The following is a 20124-nucleotide window of genomic DNA, read 5'->3' on the forward strand; positions in this document are numbered from 1 at the left end:
ACACTCACACATAGACACACACTCACATATACACACTCACACACACACGCACACACACACACACACTCACACATAGACACACACTCACATACACACACACTCACACATAGACACACACACACTCACACATAGACACACACACACGCACTGACACACACACACATAGACTCACACACACTCACATACACACACACACACTCACATAGACACACACACATAGACACGCACAGACACACACTCACTCACATAGACACACTCTGAGGCAGTGAGCCAGGAGCTGCTGTAAATCAGCTCTTGTTAACAAGACATGTGAGTGTTTGACCCGTCATAATCACTGAGTAAGCACACACACACACACACACAATAAAACCCTGCATCATCAGCAGTAATAACCGCGGCGGCGGCAGGAAACGAAGCTGCTGGGATCCTTCAGTCTCACCTTCTACTGAACATCTGAAAACAACACGTCCCAGAAGCCACCAGGATGAGCAGCAGCAGGGGGATTGTGGGAATGATCACGTACACCAGCAGCATGCCTGCAGAGAGACAGACAGACACTGACGCTGACAAACAGGACGCCGGCTGCGGGTTGAGACCGAGGTCAGAGGTCACGGGATGTGTTTCTGTACCTGAAGCTCCAGCCATGGTGACCTGAGGAGGAACCTCCTCACTGCCTGCAGACTGTTTGACTCCGCCGCCTGCTGTGGCCTCTGCACAACACACAACAAACACACAACAAACACACTTTAACGTCATGCTGGCGCTACACAGCATGACCTTAAAGTGCTGACACACACACACACACACACACACACACACACACACACACACACACACACAGCCCCCCAGCTCTGTAGTCAGGCTGCAATTTGAGCCCCGTTTTTATCTTTAATTTGTTTATCCGCTACATGATCAGTGACACGCATACAAACACACAGGCTTCTGTTGGCTGCAGTAATTAAATCTTTGATGCGGCTGCTATTATTTCTGCACTTTATGTCGTGTTTATTTATTGCTGCTTATACTTTATTTATTGATCTATTTATTTATTTTCTTTGTTGCAGTCTGAGCTGTGAGAAAGGCTTTGTTTTGTTCTGCTTTGTACTCTTTTATAGTCTTGAATGACAATAAAGATTATTTGAACCTGAACTTTACATTTTAGTCAAATAGTCTCCATTAAAGTCATGTGACTCAGCAGCTACTGTCTGTCACATGATGTGCAGACAACGATCACTGATCACTGTCATACTGAAGGAAACTAAGTGGGTTTATTGGAGATAAATGATCCTCGGGACGTTAAAGTCACACTGGAGCTGAAAATAAAAATATGTTTCATGTCTGTATGTTCAGATTTGACCAAGAAGGACACAAATTAAGACACTACGGGTTTTAAAGCACCTTATAACTGCCTCCATGAGCTGTTTGTCGAAGCTGCAGCCAAACTACAACAACTACCTTCCCGTTCTATATCTTCACCTCCTCATCCTCACAGTCTGTCTCTGCAGAGGATTCATCCTCCCTGGAACATCAATGTTCCTACAAAGTTTCATCTTAAATCCATCAATAGCTCCACTGGTTGTTGAGATATTTCAGTCTGAGCCTTGTATCAGTGAAACACATGAAGTCCTGCAGATCATTTATAACAGTGAAAAAACATTGTTGAAAATTGTAAATTTAAAAAATTCTCTTGAAGGTTCATCAGCAAACTCTTGAAGAAATATCAGAAATATAAGTGTTATCAGCAAAGTATCGGAAGTAAAAGTGATCTCAAAATGTTAAACTGACGATTTGTTCATTTTTAATTTTGTTCTTGTTTATTTTAAACGTTACTCGTTTACACCTGGACGCTGTAAACATCGATCTGTCTGAAAGAGAGAAAATATATTTCTTTGAGGGAATAACTACTCGTTATGATTCATTATACACTGCTCAAAACAATTAAGGGAACACTTAATTATCACAGTATAACACCGAGTCAGTTAAACTATCAATCAGTCTATTTAGGAAGCACAAGTGATTGTGAATCAGTTTCACCTGCTTTAGTGCAAATGAAAGTGACAGCAGGTGCAATGGAGAGGCAAAAGCAAGACAACCCCCAAAAAGGGAATGGATCTGCATGTGGTGCTCTCTCCTGATCCTTCCTGACTGATTCTGCTCTAGTCTTGTGTTCTGATAGTGTCTTTGTCACTACTGGTAGCATCAGGCGGTACCTGCAGCCCAGTCAGGTTGCACAGGTAGTCCAGCTCCTCCAGGATGTCACATCCATACGTGCGGTCACAAGAAGGTTTGCTGTGTCTCCCAGCACAGTCTCAAGAGCATGGAGGAGATACCAGGAGACCAGCTGTTACACGGGGAGAGCTGGACAGACCCGTAGACATCAAGCCAGCAGCAGGACCGGTATCTGCTCCTTTGTGTGAGGAGGAACAGGAGGAGCACTGCTAGAGTCCTACAGAACGACCTCCAGCAGGCTACTGGTGTGCATGTTTCTGACCAAACTGTCAGAAACAGACTCCATGAGGGCCCGATGTCCTCTAGTGGGACCTGTGCTCACAGTCCAGCACCGTGCAGCTCGATGGCATTCACCCGGATTGGCAGGTCCACCACTGGCGCCCCGTTCTCTCCACAGATGAGAGCAGGTTCGCACTGAGCACATGTGACAGGCGTGAAAGAGTCTGGAGACGCCGTGGTGAACGTTATGCTGCCTGTAACATCATCCAGCATGACCAGTTTGGTGGTGGATCAGTGATGTTCTGGGGAGGACAGACCTCCATGTCATAGCCATCGGTACCCTGACTGCCGTTAGGTACCGGGATGAAATCCTCAGAGCAACTGTCAGACCTTATGCTGGTGGAGTGGGCCCTGGTTCCTCCTGGTGCAGGATAATGAGTGTGTAGGCAGTTCCTGGATGACGAAGGCATCGATGCCATTGACTGGCCCTCTCGTTCCCCTGACCTAAATCTAACTGAGCACCTATGGGACGTTATGTATCGGCGCATCCGATGCCACCAAGTACCGCCGCAGACTGTCCAGGAGCTCACTGATGCCCTGATCCAGGTCTGGGAAGAGATCCCCCATGACACCATCCGCCGACTCATCAGGAGCATGCCCAGACGTTATCAGGAGTGCATACAGGCACACGGGGGCCAAACACACTACTGACTCACATTATGAGCTGCCGTGATAAAGTTCACACAAGTTGGATCAGCTGTGATTTCACCAAATTAAACAATGAACATCAGTAAAGATTTTCAACTTGAATAATTCGTTCATCAAAATCTGATCTGTGATTTAAGTGTTCGCTTAATTTTTTTGAGCAGTGTATTATTTATGTGTATGTATATATATACATACGGTATATTCATAATATACTCTATGAGCATCGTGGGATCAATTTGGATTGTGTGGAAGTTATGACCTTACAAGGATGTTCCTGCTCACCTGGTGTATTGCCCTCTTCTGTCACTGATTTGCTCTCTGAAAGAAAGAAAGAAAAAATCAGCAGACCTCAATTTAGCAGTGAGTGAAGCTGATTGGCTGATGGTACCTCGTTTGTTTAGCAGTGAGTGAAGCTGATTGGCTGATGGTACCTCGTTTGTTTAGCAGTGAGTGAAGCTGATTGGCTGATGGTACCTCGTTTGTTTGGCAGTGAGTGAAGCTGATTGGCTGATGGTACCTCGTTTGTTTGGCAGTGAGTGAAGCTGATTGGCTGATGGTACCTGGTTCATATTTGCAGATGAAGTTGTGTTTCATGTTGCAGCTGTCGTCATTCCATTGGTAGAGATAAGCCCCGCCCAGACCAGGAAGTGCAGTCGGCTGATGGTACATCACGACGCAGGCCTCTCCTCCACATGATGGCTCATCAAAATACCAGTTCCTACATCATCATCATCATCATCAGCATCATCATTATCATTAAAGGATCATTCTCGTGGTTTTCTATATTTTGTATGGTCTCAAACAGACAGCCAGACTGTTTTTGATTTCAAGCACAAGCCTGTTAACATGAGGTAATGTATCTCAGGTAAAGAGCAGGACAGTGCCGCTAACGTTAGCCTGGTACCATCTTCCTACAGTGAATGATCCTGTCCTGAACAAATCTTTTTCTAACGTAACCTGGAACTTAGCCTAGGAAGGAACACTGGGATACTACTGCAGGTAGTGAGCTAGTTAGCCAGACATGCTAACTTTAGAGAATCACATTACAGCAGACAAACAGAGTTTAATCCATTCCTTATACGTTTTGGAAAGACTGAAAACAGTACACCACTTCAACATGTGGAGAAATCCAACAACACAAAGCGTTAATCACTAGATTATATATTACTGGACAATAACTGTTCAGGGGTGGCGTTAAGCAAACAGTCAGTTCTTTATGTGTCTTCAAACCGTCCCCAAACTACGTCAACAAATCAATAAGACAGATTTAAAGATGTAGATCAGGGTCACCTGAAGGATGCCGGGCTGCCGTCAGTCCAGTGATACAGCTGTGGACAGGAAGTGAGGGTGTTGCTGAGTTCAGGATGATTCTGATCGACTCCGTCCACCCGAGTCAGACCGATCCAGAAATCACCGTCTGCTATTCCTCCTCCTGTGCCTCCTCCTGCACCGCCCACTGCTCCTGAACGCAGCTCCTGGAGACAAGGAGGAAGAGGAGAACGATGAGAATTGGAAGAGAAGGAGATGAAGGATGAAGATGACTAGTCGTCTGTCTCACCTGCAGCAGATTTTCGATGTCTCTCTGCTCAGCCGGGCTTTCAATGCTGAGCAGTGACCCTCCGTCCATCTCGCAGACCTGACGCGCCTCCTTGAACGCAACACGGCTTGACATATCGTGGAAATATGCGATTTTATAGCAGGGACGCTCCGGACCACCCGAACACACCGTCTGACCTGAGAAAGAAGAAGAGTCATAGTCCCTCCCACAGTGATGATTGACGGGTCATCTGTTTCCTTACACCTTAACTAGGAACCGTCCTTCTAGCTTGATCCCTGAAGCTCAGACCAAAACCAACAGTGCAGCATTGTGGGGGGGGGGGGGGGGGGGGGGCGGGTTGTTTGAGGCACCGGTGAGACAATGCTTCCTTCTTGCTTGAACCATAATTCTCATCTGCAGCTAATTATAAGCTTCACTCTCTCTTGTGCTGTGGACCCCCCATGAGTTGTGTCCTTAATAACATCTGAATTGAATTTCTTCTCTTCTCTCTCCCTTCTTAGTTTCTCCCTGAAGAAGAAGTGTCATCAAAAATCCTGTCTGTGAGCATTACAAACTGCTGCTGTTTTGGCATTTGATGGATTCATCTGTAGCTCCAGCTGGACTTACCCTAAACAACACAGCCCTTTGTACTGTTTTAACACAGGGCAGCTTGAACACAGCCTAAAAGCAAATTAGCTGACTTAGCTGGTGTTTATTACTGGAGCCAAGAGAGTCAAAGCAGCAAACAGAAACGAGCAGCGGTGAAAAGTAAGTGAGTACATTTACTCAAGTACTGTAGTACAGTATAGAGGTACTTGTACTTTACTTGAGTATTTCCATGTGATGCTACTTTCTACATTTCAGAGGGAAATATTGTACTTTCTACTCCACTACATTTATTTGACAGCTTTAGTTACTTTTCAGATGAAGATTTGACACAATGGATAATATAACAAGCTTTTAAAATACAACACATTGTTAAAGATGAAACCAGTGGTTTCCAACCTTTTTGTCTTTTGACGTCTTACAAAAAGCAGTGTGTAGTCGGGGTCACATTTCACATGTCTATGAGTTGTTAACAGCTCCACCAAATAGTGATTTTTCCCTCTAAACTTCTCACATGCTTTCATTTCAATAAATGTTCAAATGATCCAATATTTCAGCAAAAATCAAAGATTAGAGAAAAAGTCCAAAAACTGAAAACAGATTTGTGTATCAGAACTTTGTTTTTTCTTCTTTCCTCTCCCATTAATCATCTCACCACCCCTCAGATTTATCTGCTGACCCTTTGGAGGGGCCCCACCCCTAGGTTGGGAACCACTGGACTAAACTAGCTAACTGTATATAAAGTAGTGTAAACTAGCTCCACCTCCAGCAGCTACAACAGTAACATGCTGCTCTAACACTGATGCTTCACTATTAATAATCTAATGATGTCATATATAATAATATATCAGTCAGAGGGACCAAACCACTACTTTTACTGCAATACTTTAACTACATCAAGCTCATAATACTTATGTACTTTTACTGCAATACTTTAACTACATCAAGCTCATAATACTTATGTACTTTTACTGCAATACTTTAACTACATCAAGCTCATAATACTTATGTACTTTTACTGCAATACTTTAACTACATCAAGCTCATAATACTTATGTACTTTTACTGCAATACTTTAACTACATCAAGCTCATAATACTTATGTACTTTTACTGCAATACTTTAACTACATCAAGCTCATAATACTTATGTACTTTTACTGCAATACTTTAACTACATCAAGCTCATAATACTTATGTACTTTTACTTGTAATGGAGTATTTGTACTTTGCTGTTTTGGTACTTTTACTGCAGTAAAGGATCTGAGTACTTCCTCCACTGCTGGAAACGAGTCCCGCTGCATCGCTCTGCCCTCCAGTTCATCAGCTTTCATTATTTCTGTTACAATTTGTTTTGACACAACTAAAAAAAAAAGCGAAATGAGTCAAAGTGACATTATTGGCTGTTTTAATCTAAATTTAAAAGCCTAAACAGGAACGCAGGCTGCAAATTAGCTTCAACTACATCAACTGTATGTAACGATATTTAACTTATAAATAAATTAAACTCTAGGAAGAAGCTCAGTATCAGAAACAATCAAGGTGAACATACAGATACAATACAGCTGAAAACACTGACAGTGTGTGTGTGTGTGTGTGTGTGTGTGTGTGTGTGTGTGTGTGTGTGTGTGTGTGTGTGTGTTTAAAGATCCCCAGTGAATAGCTGCAGTGATTAATACACAGTCTGGTTAAAACAGCATCACACACACACACACACACACACACACACACACACACACACACACACACACACACACACACACAGCTACTTTAAGTGATTAGCTGGATTCTCTTCTGCACCATCATCACTTTACTGTTAAAGCCACTAAAGAGCTCCATATATATCTGTCTGCTATCAGCCTCTCGCTGATCTGCTTCATCGGCTCGAGCGGAGCTGCCAGCGCCGGCTGCAAATCTGATGTTTTAGCAAAAAGGCAACAAATGGTTTGGACGTTATTATGTAGTATACTGTGATAAAAGAAGACAAGATATTAAATTCAAATCACTGATGACGAAAAGCAAAGAATATCTGATGTATAGTTTCTAATCTCTTTACCTCTAAAAAACACAACAAACACTTTGATCCCTGTCAGGTGTTTGAGAGCCAGAAAGCTTCTCATTGGTCCTTTAATTTAAAGAACAAAACACCTGAATTTCAAAAGCTCTAATTAACAGATATATTTAAGGAGGACATGACTTTCCCTCACGTTCCTCATTCATTTGAGATATTTGACAAATCCATGAATATTTTCAGCTGCACATCAATCATGTTTCAAAAGATTTATTCTTCAGCATTCAGATATTTTTAATGAGGCAGATTTGGGACAAATTAATGGATTGTGATTAAATTAAAGAGATTTTAATTGGGTTTTTGCACAGATTAAGGAGAATTTCATGGTTTGATTATAATATATTAAGAGATTTTAAAGGATTATTTGTACTGAAAACCTTCCATAAACATTCACCTTCTAGGAGGAAATAACACGTTATGAGTTTAATGTTATTTTGCAGAAATATTAAATATATTAGTCCATTAATTATTCATTAATAATCCATAAGTTTGACGTCAATCCTGTAAATTTAACCAAGTAACAGAACCACAGATTCATTTTACCTTAAAAATGACCTGAACCCTTAAATTAAGGTGCAAATGCAGGGATTGTAAAACCCCTTTAAACTGTGCACAAACCAATTAAAACTGCTTAATATATTAATTATTCTTTAATTAACTCCAGGTTCAACACTGCAACAGTAATTAAACACTGACAGATTAAATACTCAGGTGTTGGTAAGGTTTAACGACTTTCTATATATTTTAACTTTAATCTCTTAACTCACCGCTCACCACCCGGGCCCCGTTTCCCCCGGCGACCATCATCACCATGACAACGCCCAGAATCCACAGCGTCACTGGATGACATGTCATCGTTTTGGGAGGTTTTTCAGCAACACGAAAAAAATAAATTCTGAAGTTTTATTTTAGAGAAAGAGGAGAAGAAGTGTTTTCTTCAGCGTGAAGTCCTGCTCCTCGTCTCCATGTTTCCTCCTCGTTCACCTCCTTTCCTCTCTGATGCTTCTGTCTGCAGATGAACTCTCTCTCTCTCTCCTCCTCCTCTGTGATCCACCCCCCGACACACAGCCCCAGATGTAACCTCCTCTTTCATTAAGCCCTGGGGGGCCACACACACACACACACACACACACACACACACACACACACACACACACACACACACACACACACACACACACACACACACACACACACACTTTAATTCACTTACACTGACAGCAGCTGGTTGGTTCCCAGCAGAGCAGCTGATCAATAACTGAATCACTCACACGTTCCTCTGATATCTGCTGCAGCTATGACGATCAGTTCATCTCTTTTAGTCTTTATTGATCCCTCTGAAGGTGTGATGAACGCTGCAGGAGACTTCCGACTGAACATTTGATCGCAGCTCCGTCGCTTCACTTTCTCAAAGTGAAATTTACTAAACAAGAAGCGAAACAGTCAAATTATTAAAGAACCGAACTGAGGTTTGGTGCCGGTGAAATGCAAGAAACGTATGTGTGTGTTTGGAAAAATATGAATATTACAAATATACCAAAATATATAAAACACGTCACTGCTGACTGACCTGCTGCACAAAACACTGTCTGAAGTTTAACATCTGAACATCAGACGATAAAAACAGGAGCTTTCTGTTTGTCTGGGCTAACAGTTTCCCCCTGCTTCCAGTCTTTGTGCTAAGCTAGGCTAACAGCACACACACACACACACGCACACACACACACACACACACACACACACACACACACACACACACACACACACACACACACATACACACACACAGAGTAAATGAGGTCAAGGTTTTTCATCGCCTTTGGCCAGAAGAACCATCAGCTTGCAGAAACCAAACAGCTGACACATGCACACACACACACACACACACACACACACACACACACACACACACAATCCTCATCATCATCATCATCATCATCAGTCTGGTCATATTAAAACAGTCTTTGTCTTTGCTGCCGGCTCACAGTGTCTTTGATAAAACAGCGTATTAGTATTACTAGAAGTATCAATAGTATAATGTACTTTATAGATAAAACATCTTCTTATCAATGAGAGAAGATCAGATTTATACCAAACAATGATCTGAACGTGTCTGGTGGAGTGGTGAACGAATGAATATTCAGGTATCAAACATGACTTTAGTGACACGTGGAGTTCCTCAAGGCTTCGTCCTCGAGCCTCTTCTGTTCCACAAACTCACCGTCTCCGCACCTGATGCACCGTCAGTCAGCTGACATGATTCAAAATGTGTTTCATAAGCGGGTTGTTTCTGATTGGTTACCTGCAGGGATCAATACTGAGTCCACATGTTCAAAACTCTTCACACAGTCGACACAACAGCAACGACTCTGGATCAAACTGTGACACATTTGCAGAGTTTGGTTCAGTGACCAGGCTGTGGTCACTGAACGCCTTCTGTCCAGACGTCTTACAGAGAGGTGCGATGTGGTACAAATTATTTTTATGCTTTTAGTTGTTTCAGCACTAAAGTTGAATTTAATCTCGTCTCGTTATCACAGACAGAAACATAAACCGCTTCATACAAACTGAATGTGACTGTGAAGTTTGTGTTGATATCGGACGATTACGCAGCATCAGCATCATCATCACAGCAGGTCAGAGGTCAGGCTGGCCGGTTGCCATGGTGACAGTCAGCCGGTCTCCTCCTGCTGACCTTTGACCCTGAACTCTGCGGATGTTTTTCAGTCCTCTCAGATTAAGCTCTCGTCCTGTCTCCACGGAAACACATTCCCTGATTTATGGTTTCCATAACGATGGTTTTGTGGTGTCAGATCGATGGATGACAGTTGAAGGAAACACCAGATTAAAAACTGCTTTGTGATGATAAAAAATCAGGAGTCAGCAAAGTGTTGTCTGAAGGTTTTTTCCTTCCGGGCGTAGTTTTTATACCCCTGGGTCGGCACCTATCCTCCATCCTCCTCATTTTTTGGCCAATTACACCGTTATATTTTATCTTCGTCACTCGTTGTTGGTCAAAACTCTTCAAGAAAGGTTTTGAGCTGTCGTGGATATGTACCGGCATATTCAGTTCTACCTGGTTATGTTTTTATATAAGTATTGGGGATCATTTTACATTATTGCCAAGTTGTCTTCTGGCCTTTATGTTTTTAGTTATTCTAGTCATTTTACACCCTTATTTCTTGATCTTCTCCAGACTCAAGCAAAGTGACATGTAGTACAAACACACTCAGATTTCTCTTTTACCGTGCTTCTATACGTATAGTGATTAAATGTGATTCATGAGATTACAAATACATCATCAATAAGATTCTAACACACTAGCACTTATAAAACTTATAAAACTTATAAAATCAATCTGCATAGCTTAATATTGTCTTTAAGCACACCAAAAAACACCACAGTTTCCTGTTCAGACATCCGTTCTTCAGTGTCACTGAACCCCCCGGTATGGTATGGTTACAGACGGCGAGGCGTTCACTGACCCTGCAATACCTCAGTGTGTTTACAGACAGTGAGGCGTTCACTGACCCTGCAATACCTCGGTGTGTTTACAGACAGTGAGGCGTTCACTGACCCTGCAGTACCTCGGTGTGTTTACAGACAGTGAGGCGTTCACTGACCCTGCAATACCTCAGTGTGTTTACAGACGGCGAGGCGTTCACTGACCCTGCAGTACCTCGGTGTGTTTACAGACAGTGAGGCGTTCACTGACCCTGCAATACCTCGGTGTGTTTACAGACAGTGAGGCGTTCACTGACCCTGCAATACCTCGGTGTGTTTACAGACAGTGAGGCGTTCACTGACCCTGCAGTACCTCGGTGTGTTTACAGACAGTGAGGCGTTCACTGACCCTGCAATACCTCGGTGTGTTTACAGACAGTGAGGCGTTCACTGACCCTGCAGTACCTCGGTGTGTTTACAGACAGTGAGGCGTTCACTGACCCTGCAATACCTCAGTGTGTTTACAGACGGCGAGGCGTTCACTGACCCTGCAGTACCTCGGTGTGTTTACAGACAGTGAGGCGTTCACTGACCCTGCAGTACCTCGGTGTGTTTACAGACAGTGAGGCGTTCACTGACCCTGCAATACCTCAGTGTGTTTACAGACGGCGAGGCGTTCACTGACCCTGCAATACCTCGGTGTGTTTACAGACAGTGGGGCGTTCACTGACCCTGCGATACCTCAGTGTGTTTACAGACAGTGAGGCGTTCACTGACCCTGTGATACCTCAGTATTTTTACAGAGCTTCCTGTTTACTTTAATCTCTGCAGCAGTTTGAGGTCGATGATGTCAGCTCACTTCTTCTTCTTCTGCTGTCCGGTTACAGTCTGCCAGCTGGACTGAGGCTGTAACTGTGTGTTAATGTTATTGTACTGCTGCCCCCCCCCCCCCCCCCCCCCCCCCCCCCGGCCCCCTGTCCTCGGGCCCCCCCAGGCCCCGGCAGACGCTCTAACCGCTGCTCCTGTCGGTCGTGTGCTGTTGTCTCAGTGAGTCACAGCTTCAGTCTCTGCTGGAAAAACATCCTGAAACATCAGAAACAAACCTGGAAATCATTTTGTGCTCATTTCTGTTTGACAAACTGCTGATGGAGGAAACTGAGGATGAGGATCTTCATCTTCAACACACAATGAACAGACAAAACAAACAGAACAGTGATGTAGCTTCACAGAGCGTGCTGCCTGTCGTTGCTGTTTTTATCTCAGTGTGTCTGATTACCTTCGTGTCTGCTGGAAGGATTTGTTGGAGTGTGACGGATGCAGATGTTGATGGAAACGCTGGCGATCGTTTCTGAGCGGGAGGAAAACGTGTGCAGCGATGTGACAAAAGCAGTTAATTATTCCTCTTGATGGAGGGAACAGAAATCAATAGAAGCATGAGCTGCTTTCAGTGCGTCTCACTAGTCTGCATTGACTGGACTCATGCGTGCGTGCGCCCCCCCCCCTTGAACGCAGCACGGAAACATTAAAACGCCATAAAAACCTGAAGCTTTTACCTTTTCACCCTCATCTGCAGCAACGATCCGTCCGTCCGCTCTGTTAGTGTCCACCCGGGGAGGACTCTCCTGCTCTGGACGTTTCCTCCATCTGTCCTCTAAAAGACACCAAAACACAGATTCAACGTTAACAGGAAGATATAATGTGTAATGTTTAGCATGTTTAGCTACATGTTCCTGTGTTTGTGTGGTCTGTGCCTGCAGGATCCGTGGGTTCGGGCCTGGAGAGTGCCGGCTGCTGATTGGTCCAGACGTGACACCGTGTTTCCAGCGGTGGCGGCGCTGTGTTCTGTCTTCAGTACACTTTTGTATTTTGTGATTTTCTGATTCTCTTGTTTTTTTCACTTTTGTAAATATAGCAATAAATAGTTTTTACTTTCACGGGGAGGGAACGACCTTTAACCCCTGCTAGACTGGGACGCAACCACAGACTGAATATCGACGGCTGAAGAGCAAAACCTCCGATCTGAAAAATGCACTTTTTGAAAAAACTAAAAAAAACTTGTTTTCTTGCAGAATGCTGTTTGTTAAGGACACCCAACACATAAAACACTGTTTTTGGACTATATTATTATAATATGTGTTATAGATATTAATGCCTCGCAAAGTGCAGAGAGGAGCTTTTGTTAATTAAGTTAATAATTAAAATTAAATTACAAATAAAATTCAGTTCGTTTTCAGGTAAAAAGATGTCGTGGATGTAATAGTTACTACATTGTGGTAAACTGGGGTCAGAATTCCTGGAGATGATTGTTCAGTGATTCGTGCTGCAGCCTCTCTACACACTCGGATGTGTTTTTGTTTTGTTGTGTGACTTTTCTGTCACGATCCTGATCATCCTGATCATCCTGATCATCCTGCAGACACACTGAATATGAACAAAACCTTCCTCGTTCTCATCATCCAAAGTGAAAACCGCCAATCAGAAAATTCTGCAGATAGGAGGTTTTGCGCTTCGGCCATCGATATAAAGATGGACGTAGCGCGGTGTGACGTCACACGTTAGTTTCACTGGAGCCAGTTTGAAACTTGAAGCTTCTGGTCGTTTGGAACCAGGAGCTTCCAGATGAGGAGTGCAGGTTGTTTCCTTTGACGCTCTGGAGACGCTGTCAACCACGTTAACGCTACGATAAGTCTTCACATCTTATTAACGGAGCGATAATTTCCAAAATGACCACCAGCACACTTATTAGAGGGTCTGAATTTAGAGACTGAGACCAGAATGACTCGTTGAAAACAATGATGACTCAGTGTTTCTGGAGAGAAGTTGAGCATCTAGTGGCTGTCGGTGGTTTTGCACTTTAAGGGACTTCATTGGCTTCAGTTTGGTTGTTGCTGCTTGGACATAAACTACAATCGCAGCAGTGCGACTCAGTTTTGCTTCGCCGTGTTTTCTCCTGCAGTCATTGTTGCAGCTGTGACGTCTGTCTATGCTGCTGTTATTACAGACATGTCTGAACTCACTCATGGACTCGTCTTCTCTGTCGGGAAGTCACATTTAGCCCGCAAACCTCTAGGACTCATGGGAAACGATGTTCGTTAAAGGAAACTAAAAACCTAAATATTGAATAAACAACAATATCAGATGGTTTCTGTCCTCCTTGGTTTTCAGGCTCGTCGAACGCTGCTTACAAGTCGGAAACTCATAATTATGTAAATATGACGTGAACAGGGTGTTAGCATCCATAGAGCTAACGCTGCTGACAGTACTGTCTTCTGAATGATACATAGATGTCTTCTGGTCTGAAGTAACAGGCACATTTTATAAGATCAGTTCAACTTAAATCATCTATAACATATTTTTCTCCTCCTCAGTCTGATGTGTCAGATGTGTGACGTGTTGGTGATGAAGCTACAGAGAATCATCAGAGACTCTGCAGCTCCTCTCGGCTTTACGGAGCTTTATAGTGAGTTTCAGCTCATTGTTTATCTGTCCGGCTGAAACTTTACTGTTCTGGTTCACTCTCAGCGTCTCGTAGCGTCGCCACTGTTCACTACCTGCTCACAGTTAGCTGTAGACTAGCTGGTGAACATAGTGGAGCATTTAGCAGCTAAAGAGCCAGATGTTTCCCTCAGGAGTTGGTAGAGAGTAAAAACAGCTGAAAGAGAAACACGACTCCACATGAACGATAATGTTGCTCCGTAACTGCTGGATGTGGAAATAAGTTCAACATATCAACCGAAACGATGACGACGTGTTGGTGTTGTGTTCACTGCTACACTAAAACATCAGTTAATGACGGTTTAACAAATATAAAACACTGAACATTGCTGTCTGACGGGTGTTTGTTCATGGATCTAAAACATGTTGACGTCCATCCTGACAGAGCTTCACATGATGTGATTCATCTGATCCTTAAACTTAATTATATTCACATTTCAACACTCACACACTCAGATTGAGTTTCAGAGTCTAAGTATGTCAGTAAAATGATCTGAGCTGATAACACACACACACATTATTACAGTCCATCAGAAACACACACACATTATTACAGTCCATCAGAAACACACACACATTATTACAGTCCATCAGAAACACAATAATGTGACTGTTAGATGGTAGAAAATCATTTATATTTATTTTATATTTTATATTTTAATACGCTTAAAGAGGAGCTTCATTACTGTAAATATGATGATTTCTTTAAACTGGGTCACCAACGTAGGAAACATCCAGTCCTGTGTGCTGGATGCATCCTGACTCCTCAGAGATGTTCGTGTTCCTCAGGAGGAACTCGGGCGACGCGTCGGGCAACAACACTGAAAAACACTTCAACAACGAGCAGTGAGATGTTTCTAAACTGCTCAATGATGCTTGAGTTCTTCTTCTGTGGAATCCAGACACCCTCTGCACGTCCCCCCAGCTGAGCCCCCCCCCCCCCCCCCTCATCAACATGACCTGTGTGTAATTTGTGAAGTGTGATGCAGCCTGTTATGTGGAGTTTGTTATACAGTTGTGCTGTCTCTGCTGTAGACGTTGTTAGCGTTGTTAGCATTTCAGCTCTCGGTTGCATATGATGGCGCCGGGTGTGGGTGTGGTCTTCAGGCGTATGATGCGTTGTGCTCCGTCTCCATGGCGTCCATGTTTCATAAACACTTTTAGATGCAGCTGCTGGTTCAGGTAAATAAATGCGTACTGCGAGTCAATCACATGACTCCTGTAGTGATGCTGTGGTCATCCTCTCATCTCATCTCAGGACGTCAACACACCTCTGCAACAAACACTCAGCAGTTACATCTGATCCTTATAAACATGTTTCATCTGTCATCATCTGATCATTGTAACGTTGTACAACAGTGTTTCAGGTCGTCATTTGTTCTGCTGCAGTGAAGCTTCAGGAATCTCAGATATACTGCAGCTTTATAACTGTGTGTGTGTGTGTGTGTGTGTGTGTGTGTGTGTGTGTGTGTGTGTGTGTGTATGTGTGTGTGTGTGTGTGTGTGTGTGTGTGTGTGTGTGTGTGTTGACCAAAGTTTGAACCCAAAAAACTTTCAGACGTCTCTCAAATGTCTGACAGGAAGTTCAGAGTTCACGTTACTCCTCTGTTTGTATAAACAAGCGATTACCATAATGAAGTCATGGACACACACACACACACACACACACACACACACACACACTCACACACGCGCACGCACATAATGACCTGTTAGATCTCTCCCTCCATTCCCAGTATTGATCTCTGTATTGATTGGCTGCAGGCGGCTGATCGTCTCCGTCCAGAAACACACTCCACTTACCGCTGATTACCTCATACACACACACACACACACACACACACACACACACACACGAGTTAACCTCGGTCTGCCAGGTTAGAGAAGAAGAGGAGGAGGAGGAGGAGGACCCAGAAGCTGATCATCCAGGATGTGTTGATCCCTTAAATGCTGCTCAGAGAGGAGGAGTCTCAGGTGTATCATCAACACCCTTTGATGGAAATGTCTTTATTGATTGGTTATTGATTGGTCAGCTGATCTAACAGGACAGTGAAGAGTAGGTGTGTTTTCCGTTCAGGTAACACACTTTAACATCACACTCAGTCATTAGATTCACTGATAATCTAATAAATATTGATAAATGATTGATTGAAGTAGAGAACTAAAGGAGAACATCCAGCACCACTCATAACACACAGCTTCTATCTGTCCAGATTAGCAGGTTCTTATTGCTCCTCTCAGTAATTAACAGATTGAAATTGTGTATTTGTGTCTTAATGAGTGTCAGCCAGACGCTGCTGTGGATCAATAATCAATCAATCAATCGATCAATAATCATATAATAAAACACCGGAGGTCATCAGCTGTCGTCTCCTCAGAGCGACGCTGGACGTCTGTTTCTGACTTCTGGTGGTCAGACGTTTGTGAAGATGAAGATTAGATGAACGTTTAAATCTGAGCCCGTTTTATTTCCCTACACACACACACACACACACACACACACACACACACACACACACACACACACACACATACACACACACACACACACATACACACACACACACACATACACACACACACACACACACACACACACCGCAGTAATCTGTCAATCACGCAGACAATGTTCCGTCAAAGAGCTGCAGATCAATAAAGTTTCTCTAAATTTCTAAATGTGGATTTATGAGGCAGAAACAATCCAACCGACCAATCAGCTGGCAGCTGCTCGGACTGCATGATGACACATTAACCCTGCCTCTGCACGCGCGCGCGTGTGTGTGTGTGTGTGTGTGTGTGTGTGTGTGTGTGTGTGTGTGTGTTAATGCAGATTGATTTTCACAGCAGGTCATATTGCAGAGCTCTCAGTCACGGCCAATAGCTGCACACACACACACACACACACTCACACACACACTCACACACACACACACTCTCACACACACACTCACACACACACACACACACACTCACACACACACACACACACACACACACACACTCACACACACACACACACACTCACACACACTCACACACACACACACACACACTCACACACACACACACACACACTCACACACACACACACACACACACACACACACTCACACACACACACACACACTCACACACACACACACACACACTCACACACACACACACACACACACACACACACACACACACTCACACACACACACACACTCTCACACACACACTCACACACACACACACACACACTCACACACACACACACACACTCACACACACACACACACTCTCACACACACACTCACACACACTCACACACACACTCACACACACACACACACACTCACACACACACACACTCTCACACACACACTCACACACACACACACACACACACACACTCACACACACACACACACACACTCACACACACACTCACACACACACTCACACACTCACACACACCACACACACACACACACACACACACTCACACACACACTCACACACACACACACACACATACACACACATACACACAAACACACACACTCACACACACACACACACACAGATCAATGCAGGTGTTTTAAGTATTTTTATGAATCTGGTGACATGATGATGACAAAGTCACTCTGCTCATTTTAGAGAAAAGTTCATCGATGAGGACGTAGTGATGTTGAACACATGTGATTGGATTATAAATGGATTTTTATCTACATCATTTATTCTTTACTCAGATTGATTAGCTGCAGGTTGTCAGAGATCAGCTGTGCTGCTCTGATCAATAGTTTTTTACTGGCAGCAGGTCAGAGGATTCACCGCTTTAAACCTTTTTTTCTCCAGATTAAACAAACGAGATGTAACATTACTGGTCAGAGCCAGGCTAGCTGTTTCCCTCTGTCTCCAGTCTTTATGCTAAGCTAAGCTAAGCTAAGCTAAGCTAAGCTAACTGGCCGCTGACTGTGAGTGAAGAATCAATCGGACAACGAGAAGATTTCACAACATGTTGAAACTATTCTTCTAACTACATTTAGTTTTTTAAACATGAAAATGACAAGTTATACATCACATTATGAGAAGCATATTAAACATGCAGTTGTGCTGCAGCTGATCACATGACAGCTGACGGAGTGGAAATATAAAGCAGCACCAAAAGGAAACACTGGTCCCTAACAGTGAGGTGAATGAGGTTAATTACTGTGTGTGTGTGTGTGTGTGTAATAAGAGTATAATTGATGGCTTCCAGCGATTCAGTCCCAAAATAATTAACTTTCTCTGTTCATCAATACTGAGCAGGCCATCACACACACACACACACACACACACACACACACACACACACAGTATTGATTTCTGTGGTCAGCTGAAGAGGAAAAACAGCGTTAAATCAGTCGGGTCATGTGGTCACGTTCATACTGACCATTAGAAGATCCCTTCATAATGACCTTACAATGGAAGTGATGGAGGACAAAATCCACAGTCTGAAGCTAATATGAAGCTTCAGCGTCCAAATGAGTCAAATCAAGTAGATATCTTTCAACGTTAGTCTTTTTAGTGCCAAAGTTCCTCTTTTTGTTACTATACTTCCACCTGCAGCTCAACAGGGAAACACTGTCCGAGGAAACACAAAGACTGTAAATGTGTCAGATATCCACTTGATATGACTAACTCAGACTGCTGAAGCTGAATAGAAGCTTCACACAGACTTTTAAATGACTGTGTGGACACACTGTGGATTTTATCCTCCATCACTTCCATTGAAAGCACATTTGAAGGATCTTTAATATCCAGTATGAACAGGAGGAATGATTACAGACACCTGACTGCTGCTTTAACACACACTGGGAACACTGGGAACACTGGGAACACTGGGAACTTGTCTTCTAAAGTTAGTTGGAACATTTTGAACACTGAGTATGAAAATAAAAAGGCTTTTTCTTTTACACAACGTTGACATCTAGTGTCGATCAGGTGGAATTACATCAACAGTGAAACCATCATCACCATGATGAAGAGTTACTGGAGACATTTACTCATCAGTGGAGGAAGAGGAACTCCAATACGAGTAAAAGTCCTGCATGAAAATCCTCCTGCAGTAAAAACACAGAAGTATGATGAGCCTGATGTAGTTAAAGTCTGTTGATTTGGTCGTTTCATGCAGGAAAGTTTCTGTAATTTAACAACAGCAGCAGGTCAGAACAGGAGGAGGAAGAATCACAAAATACAAAAGTCGGTCATAACAAAGAAACAGAAGGAAGGAAATCATCATAACAAGACTCAGACTGGATCTCACTGGTTTAAATGGTTCTTTGTACTGGGAAAAAGGAACAGTGACAGGTGTGGGAACTGTGGGAGTTAAAGAAAACAAACATATCATATTACATTATAACATGGATGAAACTGAAAGAGAAAGGTCACATGATAAAGACTGGGATCTGATGGGGATACTGGGGACAGAGGGAGATACTGGGATCTGATGGGGATACTGGGATCTGATGGGTATACTGGGGACAGAAGGAAATACTGGGATCTGATGGGGATACTGGGGACAGAGGGAGATACTGGGATCTGATGGGGATACTGGGGACAGAGGGAGATACTGGGATCTGATGGGGATACTGGGGACAGAGGGATATACTGGGATCTGATGGGGATACTGGGGACAGACGTAAAGGGAAGTGAGAGTCACCAGTAAGGCGGGTAAGACAGAAATAGAAACAGAGTAAATGACGTGTGTTGCAGCTGTTGTACAGCAGGTGGCGGTATGTTGTTGTTCGCTTTCTACCAGTAAACGGAGAGAAGAAGAAGAAGAAGTCACGT

At 43.4% G+C, this 20124-nt stretch overlaps 1 protein-coding gene and 1 long non-coding RNA gene across 2 annotated transcripts; one reads left to right on the plus strand and one right to left on the minus strand.

The window, feature by feature from the left end:
• Window positions 1-215: 215 nt before the first annotated feature.
• Window positions 216-9046, minus strand: chodl (chondrolectin). The gene is made up of 8 exons (XM_042399507.1): window positions 8641-9046; window positions 8137-8468; window positions 4715-4890; window positions 4447-4631; window positions 3717-3874; window positions 3439-3474; window positions 630-710; window positions 216-536 (listed from the first exon to the last, which is right to left on the minus strand). The coding sequence occupies exons 2-8, from the start codon at window positions 8222-8224 to the stop codon at window positions 436-438; spliced, it is 825 nt and encodes a 274-aa protein (XP_042255441.1). The 5' UTR covers window positions 8225-8468; window positions 8641-9046; the 3' UTR covers window positions 216-435.
• On the plus strand, window positions 5109-20118 carry LOC121888141. The gene is made up of 3 exons (XR_006093149.1): window positions 5109-5253; window positions 5358-5461; window positions 20093-20118. It is a non-coding gene; the product is annotated as an uncharacterized LOC121888141 (long non-coding RNA).
• Window positions 20119-20124: the final 6 nt, after the last annotated feature.

The sequence above is a fragment of the Thunnus maccoyii genome, chromosome 21, assembly GCF_910596095.1.
Source record: "Thunnus maccoyii chromosome 21, fThuMac1.1, whole genome shotgun sequence".
Lineage (NCBI taxonomy): Eukaryota > Metazoa > Chordata > Actinopteri > Scombriformes > Scombridae > Thunnus > Thunnus maccoyii.

What these genes read in the sequence shown, in the direction of transcription:
- chodl (XM_042399507.1), bottom strand. Translation starts at nt 8,224, where the DNA reads ATGACATGTCATCCAGTGACGCTGTGGATTCTGGGCGTTGTCATGGTG. An exon ending in GGCAGCCCGGCATCCTTCAG is followed by an intron (nt 3,875 to 4,446) that starts GTGACCCTGATC and finishes ATGATGATGTAG; the next exon opens with GAACTGGTATTTTGATGAGC. An exon ending in AGAAGAGGGCAATACACCAG is followed by an intron (nt 711 to 3,438) that starts GTGAGCAGGAAC and finishes TGTGTTGTGCAG; the next exon opens with AGGCCACAGCAGGCGGCGGA.